At 37.0% G+C, this 19,393-nt stretch overlaps 2 protein-coding genes across 4 annotated transcripts in view; both read left to right on the plus strand.

The window, feature by feature from the left end:
- Nucleotides 1-9,700, plus strand: part of mical3a (microtubule associated monooxygenase, calponin and LIM domain containing 3a) — a 72,973-nt gene extending 63,273 nt beyond the window's left edge. Inside the window, 5 exon segments of the mRNA XM_041254359.1 lie at nt 362-412; nt 6,036-6,101; nt 8,411-8,510; nt 8,785-8,858; nt 9,173-9,700. Of these exon segments, the coding sequence (XP_041110293.1) occupies nt 362-412; nt 6,036-6,101; nt 8,411-8,510; nt 8,785-8,858; nt 9,173-9,357 (476 nt within the window). The 3' untranslated portion in view covers nt 9,358-9,700.
- A 1,032-nt stretch (nt 9,701-10,732) lies between these two features.
- On the plus strand, nt 10,733-17,091 carry LOC121318089 (fibrillin-1-like). 3 transcript variants are annotated; one of them, XM_041254361.1, is made up of 5 exons: nt 10,733-12,232; nt 13,862-13,978; nt 14,081-14,199; nt 15,248-15,379; nt 15,978-16,132. In XM_041254361.1, the coding sequence occupies exons 2-5, from the start codon at nt 13,924-13,926 to the stop codon at nt 15,999-16,001; spliced, it is 330 nt and encodes a 109-aa protein (XP_041110295.1). In that variant the 5' UTR covers nt 10,733-12,232; nt 13,862-13,923; the 3' UTR covers nt 16,002-16,132. The 3 variants fall into 3 exon arrangements, with proteins under 3 accessions (XP_041110295.1, XP_041110296.1, XP_041110294.1); XM_041254362.1 differs by lacking the exon at nt 10,733-12,232 and adding an exon at nt 16,555-17,091 and having other exon boundaries at nt 13,346-13,978; nt 15,978-16,026; XM_041254360.1 differs by lacking the exon at nt 10,733-12,232 and having other exon boundaries at nt 13,346-13,978.
- Nucleotides 17,092-19,393: the final 2,302 nt, after the last annotated feature.

Here is a 19,393-nt window from a genome sequence, read left to right on the forward strand (position 1 = left end):
GAAACAACACTACAAATTGCATGTTGATTTGTAGGAACCTGCACAAGGTCTTTATTTTAATGATTTAGTTATTTATTTAATTTCTGCATGTTCACTACACATTGCAACAAATATTCAGTCAAAAGTTGTATTTGTTGTGTACTGTATTGTGTACACATACAGTATATCCATGATACGTGGCTTTAGATGTAAATCCAAACAAACAGCAAATCTGCTCATCTTCTCAGATGGTCAAAGATATAGATCTACAGTATATATAGATATGTGCATGGGGGTGTGCACGTGCATGATCTCTCATTAGATGTTGTTGCCCAGGATAGGGCTGTGTGCAATAACCGTCTTTAATATATCCTTATTGTAGACTATTGGGGAGAGTCTAATTACAGTGAAATCATCGACTTGCATCTGGGTGGTATGTATTTCAAATCCTCTTGTTCCAAACTAACAGCTAACCCCACTGCAACTGTACCCCAACCTCTCTTGCCTTACTCCTGAAATGGTACTAAATAAAACCCTTTCCAGTTCAAGTACGGGGGAGGGGGGCTCGACGGCAGAATGATATTAACAGTACATAATAGGCATAGTAACTTAATTATTTAATTACTTCTAATGACAACTTCTGGGTTATTAAATAATAAATAGTGGTGGTGTCTATCAAGAGTCTAGTACATCTGTTTTGGAATATGGCTTTTAGAGAATACTATTTTATATGTTGTGTGTTTTTGGTTTAACAACATAACAAACATTTTATTGAACTGGAAAGGGGTATACTGTACCCCCTGTCTCCCTTATTCTACTAAAAGATTCCCCACTAGTTTTTACTTCAGTTCTGTGTTATAGTCCCAGCACTGTCACCTTTGTGCTGTATTTGTTTTAACAGTGAGCCATCAACACTGACTCTTTCACTGCATTGCCCCTGTGTGACTGACAACAAATACTTAGCTGAGAATCCCGGTTTAGATGTCAGAAAGAGCTTGTCACTCCATGTTCCCTTTAATTGCATTGTGTTCTTGTTCATCGCGTAGTCCATTTACCAAATACGTAATTTTGTAATACTGGGCATAATCTGCTGCTCTTTAAGCCTAAAAATAAGTTTTTAAAGTAGATAAAAAGTATATCTATTGTCTCCTGGTGTGTGTGTGCGCGCCCGCCACCCGTCAGTCGGTCGGTCGGTCGATCGATGTGTACACACACCAGATTCTGCACATTAAATGCCCATGGGGTGTAAAGTTGACATTAAGGTGTAAGTGTGTTTTTTTTGGGGGGGGACAAAATTACAAGCATTATTGCAGTGAGTATTTTTAACATTAGTTAGATGGATTACGTTTACAATTAGGAATGCTTAAAATTCAAAGGTAGAGCACAGCACACACGGTCATGATAAAGAATGAAGAAGTGCAGTTAATATTTAATGACTGGTGAAATACAATTCAAAGCTTCTGCAGTGTGATCACTGGAAAATCACATCATGAAACACATTTTATAGGTGTAAAATGCTAAAAAAAAAAAAAAAAAAAAAAAAAAAAAAAAAAAAAAAAAAGGTTGCTACATTTAGAAAATATATAAACACCTGACATTCAGTCCACAAAAATAAAGGGCTTTACGTAATCCCTGCAAGTAAGAAATTGCTGTCCAGTGTGAAAACACAACACAAAATCATACATTAACATCCAAAGAGGTACTATAGCATTAAAATATCCAATACAAAAAAGGTGTCTGAGTTACAAGCTCTTGCAGTGTCTCTTGCAAAAACAAAAAAAAAAAAAAAAAAAAACTAAATATGGCTTGTAGCCTAACAGGAAAGCATAATGAATCAGACTGCAGAGTCTATCATCTGATCCAAAACTGCAGAACTCCACGTCTTCGTTATCTGATCTGAAGATAACCCTAACCCTGAATCATTCAATTCACTACTTCTAGGCAGTTTTTTTTTCTTTTAAATTAAGTGTGTGTGTTTATTTATTTATATAAATAAAATGAGAGATTTATTATTTTAACTAAAGTGGATTGCTGAATAATGTAAGGAAAGTATGTTTAAAGCTAAATTGAACCGATCATTCTGTGGATTTGATTGAACACAATATAAATTCAATCCCACAGATGTACCCCTGCATCCATATAGCACGTGTGTGTGTGTGTGTGTGTGTGTGTGTCATTTTTTTTTTTTTCAGTCTTTCTCTTAAAAACTTGGAATTGTGTGAATTAACTCCTACCTCTTCCTCAGATTACCTGTACTGAGTGAAGGCAAGCCTAGCTTGCTGTATGTGAGGATATATTATTTTACCTATATTTTGTTGAGCAAATACATGCCACTAAAAAAAAAGATTGTCGACACCCCCCCCCCCCCCCCCCCCCCCCCCCCCCCCTCACCCCCCCCCCCCCCCACCCACCCCCCACCCCCCCCCCCCCCCCCTAGTTTGTAATTTTAGAAAAATATATATTGCTGGTAATGTGCATCTCTGTTTGCATTTCTCCTCATTCATTCTAAAGCAAAGTACTTAAGAAATATTTTATAGTTCAATGTTTGTTTAAAAAGTAACAATTTAATGAAACTATAAAATGTCTTAGAGTGGTCTAAAGACACACAAGCCATGCATGCACAGTGAGATATCACTTGAGATCGTGAAGCTTTTAAAGGTAACCCTAACTACCGTATACAGTATTTAAATGTTTAATATGAATAAACTTAATGTGTGGTACTTTGACACACTGGAATAAATATGTATAATTCAAAAGCAATGAAATATGATTGATACCTGCATGAAACGTCTGTATAGTGGGAGGGGGGCAACTCATTCACATTTTGCCATCATTTATCATTGTGTTCCATGCTTTCAGTGCCGACATTGTGCGCTGATTTTTTGTTTATTTTTGGAGCTGCTGTGCAAGTCTGGCTTTTCTGATATAACACTGAGAACATATTGTGTGATCTCAAACTAACCATAAAATAATTATTACTGTATTCTATTGTAGCTTTCAGACTTTAATATATAATTGATAAAATGCTAATACCTGTTAGTCTTAAGAAAAATGCTCGATTTTTGAATTCTTACATTGAAATGTGAGAAGTACTTCAGTTCAGGTTAGATCAAAATGTGTTGTGTAAAAGGAACTGGAGCTGGTGACCAAACGAACCTCATTATGTGGGTCTGCCTTACTTAGTAAACCCAGAATACTGCCTTCAACAAGATACAGTAACTCTAGTGTTGGGGTATTTAGTTTGGTTGTTTTGTGGCTTCAAGATGACTGTGCTTTTGTCTTTTCTATATTTGCCACTTGTGTTGATTTATTTAAGGATAGAAAACCAGGAGATTCAGCACCTGCTTTGAGTGTCGTGAGCACCTGAATATTACTGCTTACTGAGCATGGAATTACACTGAAGACCAACATAATGGGAATGTGATTTTATAGATTCGATGTGTGTGGAAAGGGGCTTAAAGTACGGGAAAGCTAATTCTATTCCATATGTCTGGCTCTTGTGACCTTTTTGAGCCTAGCTGCTGTGTTGTCAAACTCAGGTTGTGAAAAAGGTGCTGTGCTCTGTTCTGGTATAATTGAGATTATTGTTTCATTCTACACCCTGATGGTGTGAGGGGTTAGGACATACTTTAGCACTGATCTGTGTTATTGAGGATCTTAGCCTCTTATCGACAGGATAGTGCATGTAGGTTAGGGCTATTGCAGGGGTGGATGTAACAGACCTTTAGTCTGCGGTCCATAATTCTGCAGGCTGACAAATCACACTGTTGTGTATTATCACAATCCTCACACTAAGCAGCAGGTTTGTAATATCAGTGATCAAAAAAGGGACTTCTCGAAGTCTGTACGGCAACCTTGTCAAAAATTTTGGTGTACCAAAATTCTGGTGCCTTTAGATCTTTTGCATCGGTATATAATCCATACCTGTTCCCAAGGTTGTCTGTACTCTGTCCCTCATGGATTTTCATGTTCTTAAATTCTTATGAAGTAGTAGGCCTAGCATATTCGTCTACTAGTTTATTCCCTTTTACAATAAATTATCCTCAACATTGATTCCAGTGGTTTTTTAAATTGGATGGTTACCACTTGGTTGTCTAATGTGTTTAATTTCTGGTTTTATTTTAAGATTAATCTGTTAAAGGATGCATTTAGCCTGGCCTCTGTGATCGGTATGAAAGTAAGCAATTCTAACCATCACCCAGTACATCATGTTTGTGTGTGCTACAAAAAAAAGAATGTTTCTAATACACTGTTAATCAGACTTCAAAGAGACCAGTCTTGCGACCTGTTGCCATGGTTTTCAGAAACAAATAATTTAAACCATATACTGTACAGTTAAATCTTCTTAGAATGACCAGGTCCAAAGCTTTGACCTAGGGAAATATTGGTATTATGGTGCTTCAGCATGGCCATTATTGACTGGTACTCTTTTTAATACAGGTTTAACTGTATCTGCCTTGCAATTGTTGGGTGCAAGTCATGGCTATTAGCAAGGAGTGATTGTTTCATTTAATAAATGCAGTATGAACCCACAGGGCTGTACTGTGGATGATCTTTCAGCTGTCTGTCTCTCTTTCTGTGATGGTCCCTTATGATGGTACTGCGATTCCACAGCTAATTTTCCCCAGGATGTGCCATCTTGAATATCTATCTTTTGAATGTCCTATGTCTAGTGGTGGTGTCTTTTGTTTTCTTCAGATTCTCAACTTTTTTTTCTTACATTAAATTTTCTTGCATTCAGACTTTGTTTGATTTTATTTTTTATTTTTTTGTTTAGTTAAAAAGGTCTAAACACAAAGTGTAACTCTTTCAATAAATTACTTTGCCATTCCTTTGAAAGCCAATGGTGTATATATATATACACACACACACACAGTTTTCATTGCTTAAATAGGTAGCAAAGTGTTTTGAACAATAAAGAAAGTTGCCCTTGTTCATAGTCAGCTGACAGATTATGTATTTCAAAAGTTGGTATGGGGGTTTACAATAAAGAAAGGCATGTAAATACTGTTTTAATTAAAATTTTGTTATTTGCTTGACCTGATTTGAACAGTATCACCTAAGCTAGCCAGAAAATGAGTTATCTGAACTAGAAAGTGTAGAAGCTAGGAGTAGAAAGTGAAAGGTCCCCCCCCCCCCCCCCCAAGTACCAAACACAGATATAGGATGTTCTGTTTTTGTTTCTTATATTCAGTTTGTGAATTTAGTGTTCTTGAAAGGTGAGTGACTGACGCGCATGTACAGTTTCAGCAAGCCCCAGTCAGCCAGTGTATCTGGATTCTCACTTGAAGGACACCCTGCCATTCAGGTTTTTGGTGTGGACAAATATTTACTGGGGACTAGGTTGATACCACCATATTTCACCAGTGAAGGCACTCCGCGTGGAGTGCAGGATGCACCCTGTAGCCTGGAAGTCAGCGGTTCAAGTCCAGGCTATTCCACTGCCGACCGTGGACGGGAGCTCCCAAGGGGATGGCGCACAATTGGCGGCAGGCCTGCAGAGTGAAAAGAAGCGGTTGGCTGGTGGCACACGTTTTGAAGGACAGCGTGTGTTCATCTTCGGCACTGCTGAGTCAGCGCAGGGGTGGTAGCGGTGAGCTGAGCCTAAAATTGAGAGAAGTGGGCTAAAATCAGTTGGCGGAGACTAGTACAAAAAAAGATAGCATTGCAATTCGCTTCCTCAGATTGCAATATTTAGAGATTAAATCACAGCGCCACAGGCTTTAAACTCCCATAACAATGAAGTTTAAAGAAAGATAGTAAAATAAACATTGTTTAAAACACCTTCTAGCATTTCTACTCGCCCTTTGCTCTTTTGACTTGTTTTTTGTTTTGTTCTACAATGGTGAAATGCCACGTCGCTTTTTTTTAGTTTTTTCACCCTATTGCTATTTTTGATTTTTCTCCTTTTCCCTGTTCTTTCATCCACCTGTTCCCTTCTTCCCTCTATCTGTTCTCCTGTGCTGTGGCCCGGTTCTGTTGCTTGTTTCCCTGCATCCGTCCCTTTCTCTTTCTCTGTCTTTCGCTTTTCCCACTCCTGCCCTGTGTTGTTGAAGTTGAGCCCAATGTGGGGACCCCTCGCCGAAGACCTATCTCCTTCTGCCATTGCTGTATCCATGAAGGTAATGTAACCTCGCCTTACGTGCCATTTGCTGCAGCAGGGTTGTCATGGCAGCACCTGGACGAGCAGTGCCTCTCTGGAACTGCCTCCCCTTTTGTGTGTGTGTGAGCGAGGCTCAGTAGATTTCCCTAGAGTGCAGTGCTTCTGGCAATAACAGCATTTCTGTTTTTAAAGCTTTTGTTAGAATAATAATGTAAAGTGGCATACAGACAGCCCAGCAACCCAAAAGACTGCCCACACAGTAATTCAATGTCAGTGCTATTGTGATGTAGAACTCTAATCATTCCAAGAGGTTTGGAGCTCTGTGTCACAGCCTTCCTCATCCCATTCATGTGTGACATTTGTTAGATGATTTCAATGTAACGGGGAAGGTTGTTCGTCCCATAGGGCTTCATGAGCACATGTAATTTAAAAAAAATGTTTTTTCAGAATCTGTTTTTACTTTGAAAAAACATTATTTTAAACCACTCATAAGCTTTAAAGCTTTGTGAATAGAGCCCATGGTTTTTAAACGTGGTGTGTGTTGTGTATCAGGTAATCCTTCCATTAAATTGTTATTGATGTGAAATACAAACATTATCTGCATGTAGATACTGTACAGAACATGGGGACTGATTCATACCTTTTCAGAAAAACAAAGTGTTGGAGTTGTCAGTTCCATCTTCCTTTTTGAGGACCTCATATTTACGATCGTGTTAATGTCAGTTCTGTAACATTAGCTTTTACAAACAAATGGGACAAATTTAGCACAGTGGTATTTTGTGAATGTGTCCTTTTGCTCCTAGTTGGTGACTTTTTTTAGGAATGATTTTCCATTGGAGACCGGGGCTGTGGATGCTGCTGCATGTCAACAATACTTCCTGAAACTTGGTAAAATTCTAGGTGTGCACCTAAGACTAGTTTTAACCCACAGGGGATGAATATCCCCAGCCAAGAAGTTTCAGAAGTGTTGATTCATAGAGTGCGTACCTGTACTCTAAAGGTACAGTGGAAAATGGTTATAACGTCTGTACCTTCAGTGCTGTATTTGACTGGATTGATTTTTCAATTTGTAAATTGGTAAGATTACAGTTAGTCTTAATCATATTTGTTTTGGGGAAAATTAAAATCTGTTTTAGTGGTATGCATTGCAGTGGTGGTTCCAGTGTTTTAATTGATCAACTATTCTTTGGAGAGACATTAGAAAGATGACCAGTGTTTTCAAACAGCTTTGAATGCAGTGTGAAAAAACTTCCTTTTTAAATGGAGAATAATAATATAATCTCAGTTGATACTGTACAATGTGTTTACACTTCCTATAAAGTTGTCTTGCTCCATGGGACTCTGCTTTGCCTCTCTGCCCCCACCCCTTGTAACAAAGGAAACCAGCTGTCTCATTCCATTTCTAAATTCACCCACCATTCGATTTAATGTATGGTTTGTTTTTTGTGGGTTTTTTTTTTTTTTTTTTTTTTTTTTTTACTGATTTTACTTAGCACCTATCATCTTGAGTACATGTTCCATCCAGGTTCCCTAACCCTCATTTTTAAAGCTTTTGCTCCACACATGTGTGATAGAAAATTGGTTTTAGCTGCAGGCTCATTTGCTTTCACACATGGACTGGCGTTACCGGCTGTTCAGTTAATGGTACTGGCTGCAGAATGCATCGGTCAATGTAACTGCACAGGTGGGTCTGCATGCAAATACCCAGAGTTCCCATGCAGGATGCATATATCCGTGAAGGGTTGGATGCTGTACTGTGTGTGAGAAACTTTATAAAATACTCCTTGACCACTCCTGAGCTCAGGAAAATATTAACATTGTTCGGTTTATCATATTTTAGTGCACATTGCAGGAATGGACACATTTTGGGTCTAAAGATTTGGAGAGTCTCTGCATAGCAGTTATGCAGATGGGACATGCCAACAGGCCATTAGCTACAAAGTATACAAAGATACTATGGATAATAAAATATGAAGTTCCTAAAATGAATTTAGTATTTGAAAGATCCAGCTTTTGGACTACTCCACTTTTTGGGGGTGTGGTGGGGGGAGAATCACCTTTTTTCTCTCAATCAGTCTAGCTTTGCAGGGGGACTCTTCTGAAGTTATCTGTATATGGGTGGAAGAGGTTTAAAGGAAAAAGGGATTCCCACAGCACCCTGCTGATTTCATTCTCTAGTTTTTAGCACCAGTCTTTTTCATTCTTCAGCAAATACATCTTGAGCTTGGCTTTCATTGCACTGCCTGTGTCACTTTCCACCCAGCCTGTGTACACCACATGGATTGCTGCTCTTGTTGATCCAGTATATGACTCTTTCACTTTTTGCAGGAATGGGCAAGAAGGATGATCCCAAGCTAATGCAGGAGTGGTTCAAGCTAGTCCAAGAGAAAAATGCCTTGGTGCGCTATGAATCTGAGCTCATGATATTGTGAGTATATTGATTTATATATTCAATTCAATCATACACGGCACATTTTAGCAAAATCGGTTGTACTGGGAGCTTTTTTTTTTTTGAGACTTAATGATAAATTAGTAGAAAGGCTGATTATTAATATAAATGAAAGAATATCTACCAAGTGTAAGTCTGATGGTTCATATTTGTGTGCACTGTTATTTGTCGTTCACCTTGTCATTACATTTTGCAGTGTGCTTTCTGATCTTTGCTGTGTTCGTGTATCACGTCACCTTATATATTTTTTTAGTGCCCGAGAACTGGAGCTTGAAGATCGTCAGAGCAGGTTACAGCAAGAGCTGAGAGAACGCATGGCTGTCGATGGTAAGAATCATATTCTGATTGATTGGGTGTTGTGAAGGTTTGTAATAGATTTATTTAAAAAAAAAAATAATAATTTTAAATCAGATCTAATTCCTATCCTTTTTATACCACTTGTATGTCAAAATTGGTTTCTGTTCAAAATTTACATTTGTTATATTTGCCTTGGTAACAGCAAATCAGGGGAGAACGTTTTCTGTAGAACAGTGACATAAAATAACATGCTGAATAATAGATAAAACATGCACGAAGCAGGACAGGTTCTTCGAGTATAACACGCATGAGTGCTGTAATCTCTGGTCTCTTTGCTGTTGCAGACCACCTGAAGACGGAGGAGGAGCTTGCAGAGGAGAAGCGCATCCTGAATGAGATGCTGGAGGTGGTGGAGCAGAGGGACTCGCTGGTGGCTCTTCTGGAGGAGCAGAGGCTGAGTGAGCGAGAGGAGGATAAGGACCTGGAGGAGGTCATGCTTTCCAAGGGTTTCAACTTGAACTGGTCATGAGCCCCCGCTGCGGTGTTCCAGCGAGTTCTTCCAGTACTTGCCCTTGCTGCTGTTGGAGAAACCCTGGCATATCTCCTCTTCTGTGGAGTGTTTTGGAATGTGTTACAAGCATGCCTGCCTTCCGTGCTGTACGAAGTTTACAAATCCTTCGCAATGAGCCCCTCTGCCTGGGGAAAAGGGGAGAAAAAAAAAGGGGGGAGAAGTTTTTAAAATTAAAAAAAAAAAAAAAAAAAAAAAAAAACCTGTTTGGACCCTCGCTACCAGAGGAAATAATTACATCTTTCCTGAAATGCAGGGCATAGGAAGAGAAAAGGAATGCAAGAGTCCTGCTGATTTTTTTTTATATAGAGGAGACGACTAAAAAAAAATTTTGTGTAAAAACATATATAGAAAATTCAATATTATAATATTATATATGTTATATTATCTATATATATATATATATATATATATATATATATATATATATATATATAACAAAAATAAGTCAACTGAGAAGACCAATTTAGTTTTTGCAAATATGTATTTATTGAATGTTACGGTGAAAGTGAGGTACAGAAACGTCGGTGTCCTTCAACTTGATCTGGACTTCTCAAGAATGGAACCCCTCTGTTTTTGACTCTTACCAGCCTAGTTTCTATCCTATCCATTGAACTCACTCCAAGGCCCCCAAAACAGCTAGTGATTAAGCTGCCTGATGTGTTTGTGGTCTAAGGCTTGCTGCCATTTTGAAAGTATACCTCTGTGGAGCTTTCCTTTTTTTGCACACTGTTATTTCATGTTTTGAACATATTCACAAGGATTAGAGAGTTGTATTCATATTTTAATTGCTTATTTATGACTTTTTAATAAATAAATAAATAAATTTAGGACTACTGCAGCTTCAGTTAAATCCTACAGTTCCATGCCCTATTAGCTGAAAGACAGCTGTCTGTTTTAAAGGCATTATTCTGATGGAAACAACATCAATGTGGAAGGGAGGTAGCCAGGGTGTACACTGTCAAATGACTGGCTCAGTGGCCATAGTCTCCTAAATTGGTATTATCAGTACACTGGAAAGATCATTTTTACTTTTCCAAATATGCCATGCAGGATGTTACATTGTGAGATCTAATACCTATTTTAGATGGTGATGAACCTCTTGATCTACATACCCTATCAAGGTATGCTGTGTTACTATACAGTTGATGCACTGGGTTGAATAGTTTCTGCTGGCTGTGTGTGTATATATGTATATATATATATATATATATATATATATATATATATATATATATATATATATATATATATATATATATATATATATATATATATATTATGAGCTAGGAATCGATAATAGCTGGAAACATCTTGAGTAGATCTATGTTTCTCAGTGGCTATTCTGTAATAACTGTAGCCTCAACCACCTCTTTTGTAGTTTTCTGTACCCTTCTATACATACATACATACATACATACATACATGCCTACAATCAATATTTACTTTATATAGCGCCTTTCATAGTGGACTGCCATCACAAAGCACTTTACAAGATAGTGAGGAACAATGCACAATACCTCAAATACAGTGAAACAGAGCGTAGTACTTTAAATACATTTAAAAAAATGCAACTACATTGACATACACTTACAAACATCCATCTACCTTGCACACAGCATCATGTCAATACATTTCTGTTGACCGTGTTTAAGAAAAAAAAGTGTGATAGAGACTGCATGATGTGTTTTTAGATATGCTTTTAACATTACAGGTCCTGTGGGAGAAATACAAACTGACAAAACAAGTAACAAAAACTTGAATTAAGAATTAATAATATCTATGGAGAGAAAGCAGAAATATAGCAACTCTGTTTTTACACTAGCTTCATTAATCGTCTTTTGTTCAGCACTCTGCATACTGTATGTGTGTTTATACAGTATTGCATGCTGTAGAATAAATACTGTCACCAGAGAGTAACAGGTGAACAGTTAAGTCATTTTATACAACTTAACAGTCTTACTGCAGCTTTTTCTGGAGGAGTCAATTGATATGTCAGCAGCAGATTAATTGGAATCAGCCTTGATGTGAATGTCAGTTTTACGACTGTTTCAACACTTCAAGTGGTACAGTATTCAACACTTGTGAAAAAGCAAAGCCTGTTCTGTCACTGAAAAATGAATACAGAGTTTTAAAAGAAATTGTCAGTTTGACACAAGCAGCAGGAGATGATGTGAGTTTACCTGCATTGTCCTGTAATTCTCTGTATGGCACTCATTTAAAGAGCAGATGGGATTTTATCTGGAGGAAAAGCCTTGTTGCTTGTTGGGTGTTTGTCTGATAGCTGCACACATAGCTTAGTGAAATACTTCACTGAATGGCGTTCTACTAGCCTATATAGTTTCTGACTGACTGTTTGACTGTAGAAACTGTGTGGTATGTTTCAGCAACATTTTTATTTATTAACAGTTGTCAAAACAAACATGTATAATATGTAAAGAAACAAATGTTTCATAATTTGTTTTTTTCTGTTATTGACTGAAATGTATGTGCATTATGTAGCTTCACTGCATTTTAATATGATGGAAATGCAGTGAAAGTGGGCAATAAAACAATGCAGTGTCATAATGTATTGATATAGAGATGTCTTTTAAATGTCAAGCGGTTGATTTTTCAACGAAAGAGAGAGGAAGACATGTTTCAGCACACATATGACTTGTATACCTATTATACAGTACACAGTCAGGCATCATATTCTGGCTTGTCCCAATTTCCATGTCATTAAACCTTTTCTGACTAGCTTGATGACCAGACCAGCTCCTCATTACCCACCCTGTCACTGGTAGTGGCAAAGAGAGGTCTGCAAACTAACCACTGTTATGACCAGCGCTGTAAGGTGGGTTCTTAATAACCATTGGACTTTTTGTTGAAACTGAGAAACACCCTGAATGAGGGTAAGGCTCGGAGATGAAAATTGAAAGCATTTGTGTATGTGTGTTGGTGTAAGCCTTCAAGAGATGGCATGTTGTTTACTGAGATTCAGACTTTTAACTTTCATTTTCTTTTTGTTTTAAGATGTTACCACACATCCTTATCCAACAAATGAGCTGGTGAAATAATCTAACATTTACTGAACTGTTTACTGAAAACACTTCTAATTCAACTGAAAGTAACAAATGTGTTTTTTTTATATACATTGTTTTAATTAATTTAAAACCATCTCATTACAATAGGCAGCTTAAATGTAAGTGGGTCCTAGGTTATGCAGCAGACTAATTCACTAGCCTTTCATGCACCTTACTTTAGAGGCAAGGGTTCAAATCTTACTCATCACAAAACCACCATTTTGACACAGTTGACAGGCTCAGCTTGATCTAGGCCCAAGACTGAATAGAAGAGGGTGCTTAAGTTACAATTTGAGGTTCGCTATATTTTCAAAAGCACTAATGGCATACAAAGCTAGTCAACTATGGATGTGTCTATCTAAATAAGTTCAACCGATGTTGAATTCCAGGTGGGACTGCAGTAAATATTGTTTGCACAGATTCTCGGAGAAATATATCGCTAAAGAGAAGGCCAGAACAATGGCCCAGAAACTTGCACACCAAAAAAACAATGCCGATTAATACTTAGAACCACAGAGTATAGAACAAATTCACTAGAATGTGAACACAATTGTGGATTGCATTTAGAAGGGTTTGGCAGAGCACCCCTTCCCTGAATAGATGTTGTCGCACTAACGTGAATTTAGTCCACACCACTACACCTAGCTGTGCTTGTAAGCATAGGTGGGTTAAACTACTTTTATATCTGCTAAAACTATTCTTTTTGCACACTCCTCTGCTGTTTTCACTTAAGGCGATTATTAGAAAAAAAGCCATAATAGTGGTACAGTATTTTATGGTAGACTTTGAAATGTCACACTTTTTAATGTCAGCTTTTCATTAAGTATATGGAAAACTACAAAGTTATGTAATGCAATATGTTAACGTAACATTATTCAGCAGGTTTCATTCACCTTTATGAAGCAAAATTAGTTCTATAGGGTGATGTAAAACTTTTGGCCATAGCTCTACTACAAATATTTCAAAGGCTTAAATGAATTAGAACATAAATCAACAACAAAATAAAGGGAAAATCATAACCATTGCAGCAAGTCTGTTTCATTTGGTTTCAGGTTACAAGTAGACAACCAAGAATGCAAGTCCTGGCCAAAGTGCTCACAGTGCAGCAAAGGCAGTCCAGAACAAACTCAGTCATTCATCAATGCAGTTCATGTTCCTGTTCGCAAATGACTAAACGTATAGAACCTGTTCTGTTATAATGTTTTTTTCTACCTGGTAAGTCTATGCAAGGTATAGGAAATAAATAAATGTGATTTACACTGTTGTTTTTGCACAACACTGTCAGATTGCCTACTGATATTCTCAGACCTGGGAACCCTTTTTCAAATAATCTTGTCCGTGCTTTAGAAACCAGGGTATTTTCTGGCACAGGGTTCCACAGGTATGATGCTTTATTACAGATATCAATGAGTGTGCCAATCAAAGGGGAGACTGCTCCCAGTACTGCAACAACACAAGCTACATGTGTCAATGCTACCTAGGCTACAGCTTCAGACAAGACAACACAACCTATACAGGTAAGCAAGATCAGAATATACCACAGTGGTGGTTCAGCAATAAGGGCACACTTTATGGTACCACAAATACAAGTATAATCCTGATGGGCTGTTTGTTGGCAGTTATTTTAGATATTGAGTGTCAAGAACAGCCTTCCAGATGTTTCAAGACTACAAACACACTGGGATCCTATAAATGTACCTGCAGACCAGGATATAGTGGGATGAATACAACTGCACAGGTAAGGACATTTTCACAAATGATGGGGATACTCATCCAGTGTCTGGATGACAGGATTTTAAGTACTCCAAATACAGTTTCAATACAGAACAATTATAACGCGCTGGTGAATAAAGGCCATTTCTACCCAAATTGAAGGATGATATATCCCTCAAGATGTGTTGTGTGTGCCTCTGAAAATGCTGCTCGTAGCCAGTGATGATATCCTGGAATTGTGAAGCTCATCATTTGCCTCCATCTGGCAAGCTTCATTGATTTGCACTGTGAACAAATTTATTATAGCTTAAATACGTTTATAAATAAACCATCCATAGCTATTAAACACTCCAATATTTTAGAAAGTCTAAAATAAATAACACATTTAATGATAAATGAAACTGCGTAGAATGGTAATACTGTTATCCCACTGAGGGACTTTCCACTGTATGTTTATTGTGCAATGTTCATAATGAGTAAGATAAATCGCTCCTGGCGAGAAACTAACAATGGATAAATATCTGATGTATTTAGATCTACATTGATTTTTGTTTGATGGTTTGTTTTCTTATGAATATATCATATTCAACAAAATATACTGGAGAACAAAGGTAGAAAAATAACCTTTCAACTGTAGCACAAGAAGATGATGAGTAGTTAATGTAACCCAAGGAGTACTGAGTGTCTGGGTAATCGACAAAAAATGTCTAAGTCACATGGCACACCTGTCTTCATGGCAATTGGACCTAATCTAACAATACAGCCACTGTCCTATGAAATGCCTTCCTTTATTTACCTATTGGACGTATAACGACCCTATTCACAAAACAATAGCTCAGGAACAATTCAACTTATTGAGTTAACGTAAGTGTTTTGTTGAAAAAAAATTGTTTTGATTAAACTTTTCTATACTTTTTTTATGGACTGAACAACGGTAAAAATAAATAAATGAATACTGTTCTATCAATCAAAACAGGCAAGGCATTCAAAAATGGCTTTCAATAACGCACAAGTTAAACGCTCTGTGAATACAGTACTGACTGTTGGTTTAACCACTTTGATTTCCCTCCCAGGACCCGTCCCTTACTAGAGAGCATGGTGGAGTGGGAGTGGGAGTGGGAGGGGGTGCACCCCGCTGGAGTGATCGTCCTCGAGGTGTTAACACTGCTCCTCTTCCTCCTGCTCTTGCTGTGTCGCAAGAGGAGGTAAGAGACGTGCCACACTAATGTCAAGTTAATATACAGGTACCCCCAGACGTCAAGCTATTTTTAATGGGAAATGTTTGGAGTAACCTACTGTATGAATGATTAAGTATAAGGGAATGTCCTATGTCTTTATTTTCTCCTAGACGTTTTTAAGAAGTATTTTTAAGGAAGAGAAATTGACTCCCAAATAAGTATTTTAGACGTGCATACTTCACAGCCCCTGATCGGCACTAATCTTGGGACAGCCTTACCTAAATCCATGATTAGTGCAAATTGGGGTCTGTGGAACTAGACACCTCCCTATTAAAGGTGAGCCAGCACGATTTTAATGCACAATATACTTTTTTTTTTTTTAAGACAGCCTTTAAAAAACATTATAGATAGTGTCATTTATTGTTTTTGGTTTTTTTTCCACTTGCACTAGGTCAGATTCTATTCCAAGACCACAGAAATCACCTGTGAGAGAACTTTTAATTGAATAAAAATAAATGACCAAATTTTCATATGGCTTTCTGGGAACAAAACAGATATGCTCTTGCTACCGTCTGTTTGGTTTGGACAGACACTCTAATTAATAAATGTGTTTCTTCTCTTGTAGGCCTATTACAACTTCTGCATCTGAGACAAGCCGCTGTCACGGGACATAAGTTAGCGTTTGCCTTTTTGAGCCTTTCTACGCATTTGCGAATTTTAGTACTGTATTTGTATTATATCTTTAGCTCTAATTCTGTATATAAGCTGTGGCTGGGGACAGTGTTACTAACATACTTGATTTATTATATATAACATATAGAATAATTCCACTTACTATAACAATTATAATAAAATGCATAAATAAAAAATCATTTCAATCGCTATAAACAATAAAAAAGAAAACTTAAATATACCAAAAAAACCCTCCCTTTTTTATAATTTTTTTTTTTTTCAGAACCAGCTCGTCTCGTTATTTGGTTCATGAAACAAACAGTTAGACGTGTATCTATGTTGCAATTAAATATCTGTAGAACCCTCCTGGATTTTACAGTAGCATTGCATTACTGTCCTCCCTACTAACCACAGGATCATTCATCCCTAGTTAGTACACTGCTTTTTAGTTTGTTGCTATTGACCAATTTTGAGTATTGTTCTCTATCACTTGATAAGGATGACCTAACAAATTGTTATATCATTTTCAGAGATTAAGAGTGAAGTTCTACCTTTTCTAGAACCCTGATGTCAGTAGTCTAATCAAACCAATCGGAACAATCAAGCAATAACCGCATGTCAAGAAACCATTTTGGGCTGAATGTACTAGTTTTAAGGCAAAAATGCATTCTTAGTTTGGTCTTTTTGAATTGTAAAATAATGATGCTGGTTCATTACGATTGTGTGCGAATGTAGAAATATAAATTACATATAATATAAACTAATTTATCAAAAAGGCTGTGCATGTGTTGCTCTATAACATTATTATGTATTGTGTTTAGTTGTTTCTATACGTACAATGTGTGTTTCATGAAAGTGGTAATTATGTAAAATGTTAGTCTTGCAAGAGGAGAATCGTTAGAGCTAAAATAGGACTTCAGTGATGTATAACATTTCTTTTTGTTTTCTGTGCACTTTATTATTGTGTTTATATGTTACGACCGGTATGATGGGCAGATTTGTAATCATTACCACTTACAGTAGAAGCTGATTTTTTTTTTTAAATCTGTATTTACCTTGGTAATGCATACCGCTACCATTTCTATAAAAAAAAATATATAAATGAGTGAAAATGAATAATGTTGTTCTATAGTGTCATTTGTTAGTCTGTGTTAAGGTGCTTTGACTTTCATTCATATACATAAGTAACACAGGCTCATCTCTGTGTAGTAGTAAGAGCCATCACCATCTAGTGAACACAGATTTCCAGAAATCCAAAAGAAAACTTAATCCACACTAGATGGTGTGCAAACTTTGCAATATGAACCACAAGAACACAATTAAAAGGGCAAGACGGCGGTAGGAAATATATAAAAATGTAATTCCAAATCACTTTGCAAAAATTGCACTTTTATTGTACTAATTTATTGTGTTAATTTGTACCATGCAGTGCCCGAAATAACAGCTTGCACTGAGATTGGGGCTTACTCCAGTCTTGATGTACTGTAGAGTTACTTAATTCAATTTATATATATTATATATAATATATATATATATATATATATATATATATATATTATATATATATATATAATATATATTGTTTGGCTACTTAGTGGAATGTTATTGACTTTAAGAAATTCATATCAAAACAGAACGAAATTTCAATGTACCATTTGTAATTCAGTAATATGAGAGAATTGGTCAGGGGTCTGAATACTTTTGCAAGCCACTGTATATATATATAAAAGCTTATGACCCCATGCTAACCCCCTCTCAAACACATACAATGTTCCATGTAGAAAAGATTTTAAAAATCAACCGTTTTACAGTGCATACTATTACAGTAGTATACAGTGCATTAATAACAACCTTATGTGGGGTTGTTATCAGTCCATGATTAGACTCCATTGACACAATCCATATGTTAAACTTACCCTCCCACTGTGCAGACCAACCATACCTATTTGAATGGGAAGCCTGAAGTGATTGGAGGGGAAATATACATCCATGTGAGAAATGTGTTCAGGTTAAGTGAATGCCAATTTAACCTTGCTACATGTATATGATTAGAGATTAAAATGAGGACAGGAGAGCTGCCAGTACTTCACTGACCTTTGTTAGATTGATTGTTTATTTTGACTGTGCTTAAATGCATAGCTTAAAATCAGGAGTCACAGAAAAAATGGAGGGAAAATGTGCAATCTTTAAAAAAAAAAAAAAAAAAGGCACAATAAACAAGCTATCAAGCAAAAAAAAAAACATTAAGTACAGGCTTTCTTAATAGATGACCACTCTTGGTTTCAGAACTGAGAGGTCAAAGGCAGCTTTCCTCTCCCCCTGAGTTCCTCTCTGAACTGACTTGCTCACTCAGGGCAGGAGCTGCAACACAGTGTTGCTACACAGGGTCACTGAAAGATGCACATTGCAGCACATACAGTACACTTAAATGGACAAAACTTTGAACTGAGTGGAAACATAACTCGTGCTGGAAGGCACTATATAGGTGCAACTGTTTAAATGTTTGTTTATATTACTTTTCATTGACTTTATCCAGAGACTGACCAACATAAAATACATAGGTGCCATGACCAACATTCACAGTATTTAATTATTCTTGTAACAAACGTCTGTGCAAACTTTCCTGAATTTAAGGAAATGGATTCCCAGAATATATAGCCTTCATTTGCTAAACCAATCATGTCATAACACATGAATATCAGATACCAGTACTGTCAATGTCCTGTTCTCTCAAAGAATGTCCTTACCAAGTTTCTTCATAATTGAATGGCTGGAAACATTTTAAAGTAATAAGCACCTTGGTTACCCTTTTTGCTAGAGATATATAAAATATGGGATTTTTGTGCAAAATGAGTAGAAGGCATCAGATATGGTAAAGGTAGCTTCAACTTTTGGGTAAATGCACTGAAACTTTTTTCAATATATACCGAGCATCAAAAGAAAGTATCACTATATGAGCACTAAAATAAACATATTACTTATATCTGGATACAATTCACTAGATGTGATCAAAAAATGGCAATCTCTTTTAGAGCAGGTGCAGTGACTTTTTATTGTGTTGATTAACAACTGACATTGTGAAGATGCTGCAAAATGATCTGTCGATCTTGGGCAGGTGTTGTGACTCTTGGGCTCTCAGTTCGTGGCCTGTCATTGACAGTGTGTGTCTGGTTATACCGTATCTCCAGGTTTGAAATTGCTAGCTATGAGCACACAAGACTGAGCCACAGTACACTGCCATAGTCCAGTCTCCAACATGCTGATAGCACGAAGGCGCTGCTCTCTTGACATGTGGCATAATGTATTTTTTTCTATGATTTTCAATTAGTTTTATTCAAGCTTACAATTAAACAGCTGAAATCACTCGAT

Source organism: Polyodon spathula, chromosome 7, assembly GCF_017654505.1.
Source record: "Polyodon spathula isolate WHYD16114869_AA chromosome 7, ASM1765450v1, whole genome shotgun sequence".
NCBI classification, from domain to species: Eukaryota; Metazoa; Chordata; class Actinopteri; order Acipenseriformes; family Polyodontidae; genus Polyodon; species Polyodon spathula.

Coding starts and splice junctions, on each gene's coding strand:
- LOC121318089 (XM_041254361.1), top strand. CDS start 13,924: ATGTGTCAATGCTACCTAGGCTACAGCTTCAGACAAGACAACACAACC. Junction 13,979..14,080: donor AGACAACACAACCTATACAG/GTAAGCAAGATC, acceptor GTTTGTTGGCAG/TTATTTTAGATATTGAGTGT. Junction 14,200..15,247: donor GGATGAATACAACTGCACAG/GTAAGGACATTT, acceptor TTTCCCTCCCAG/GACCCGTCCCTTACTAGAGA.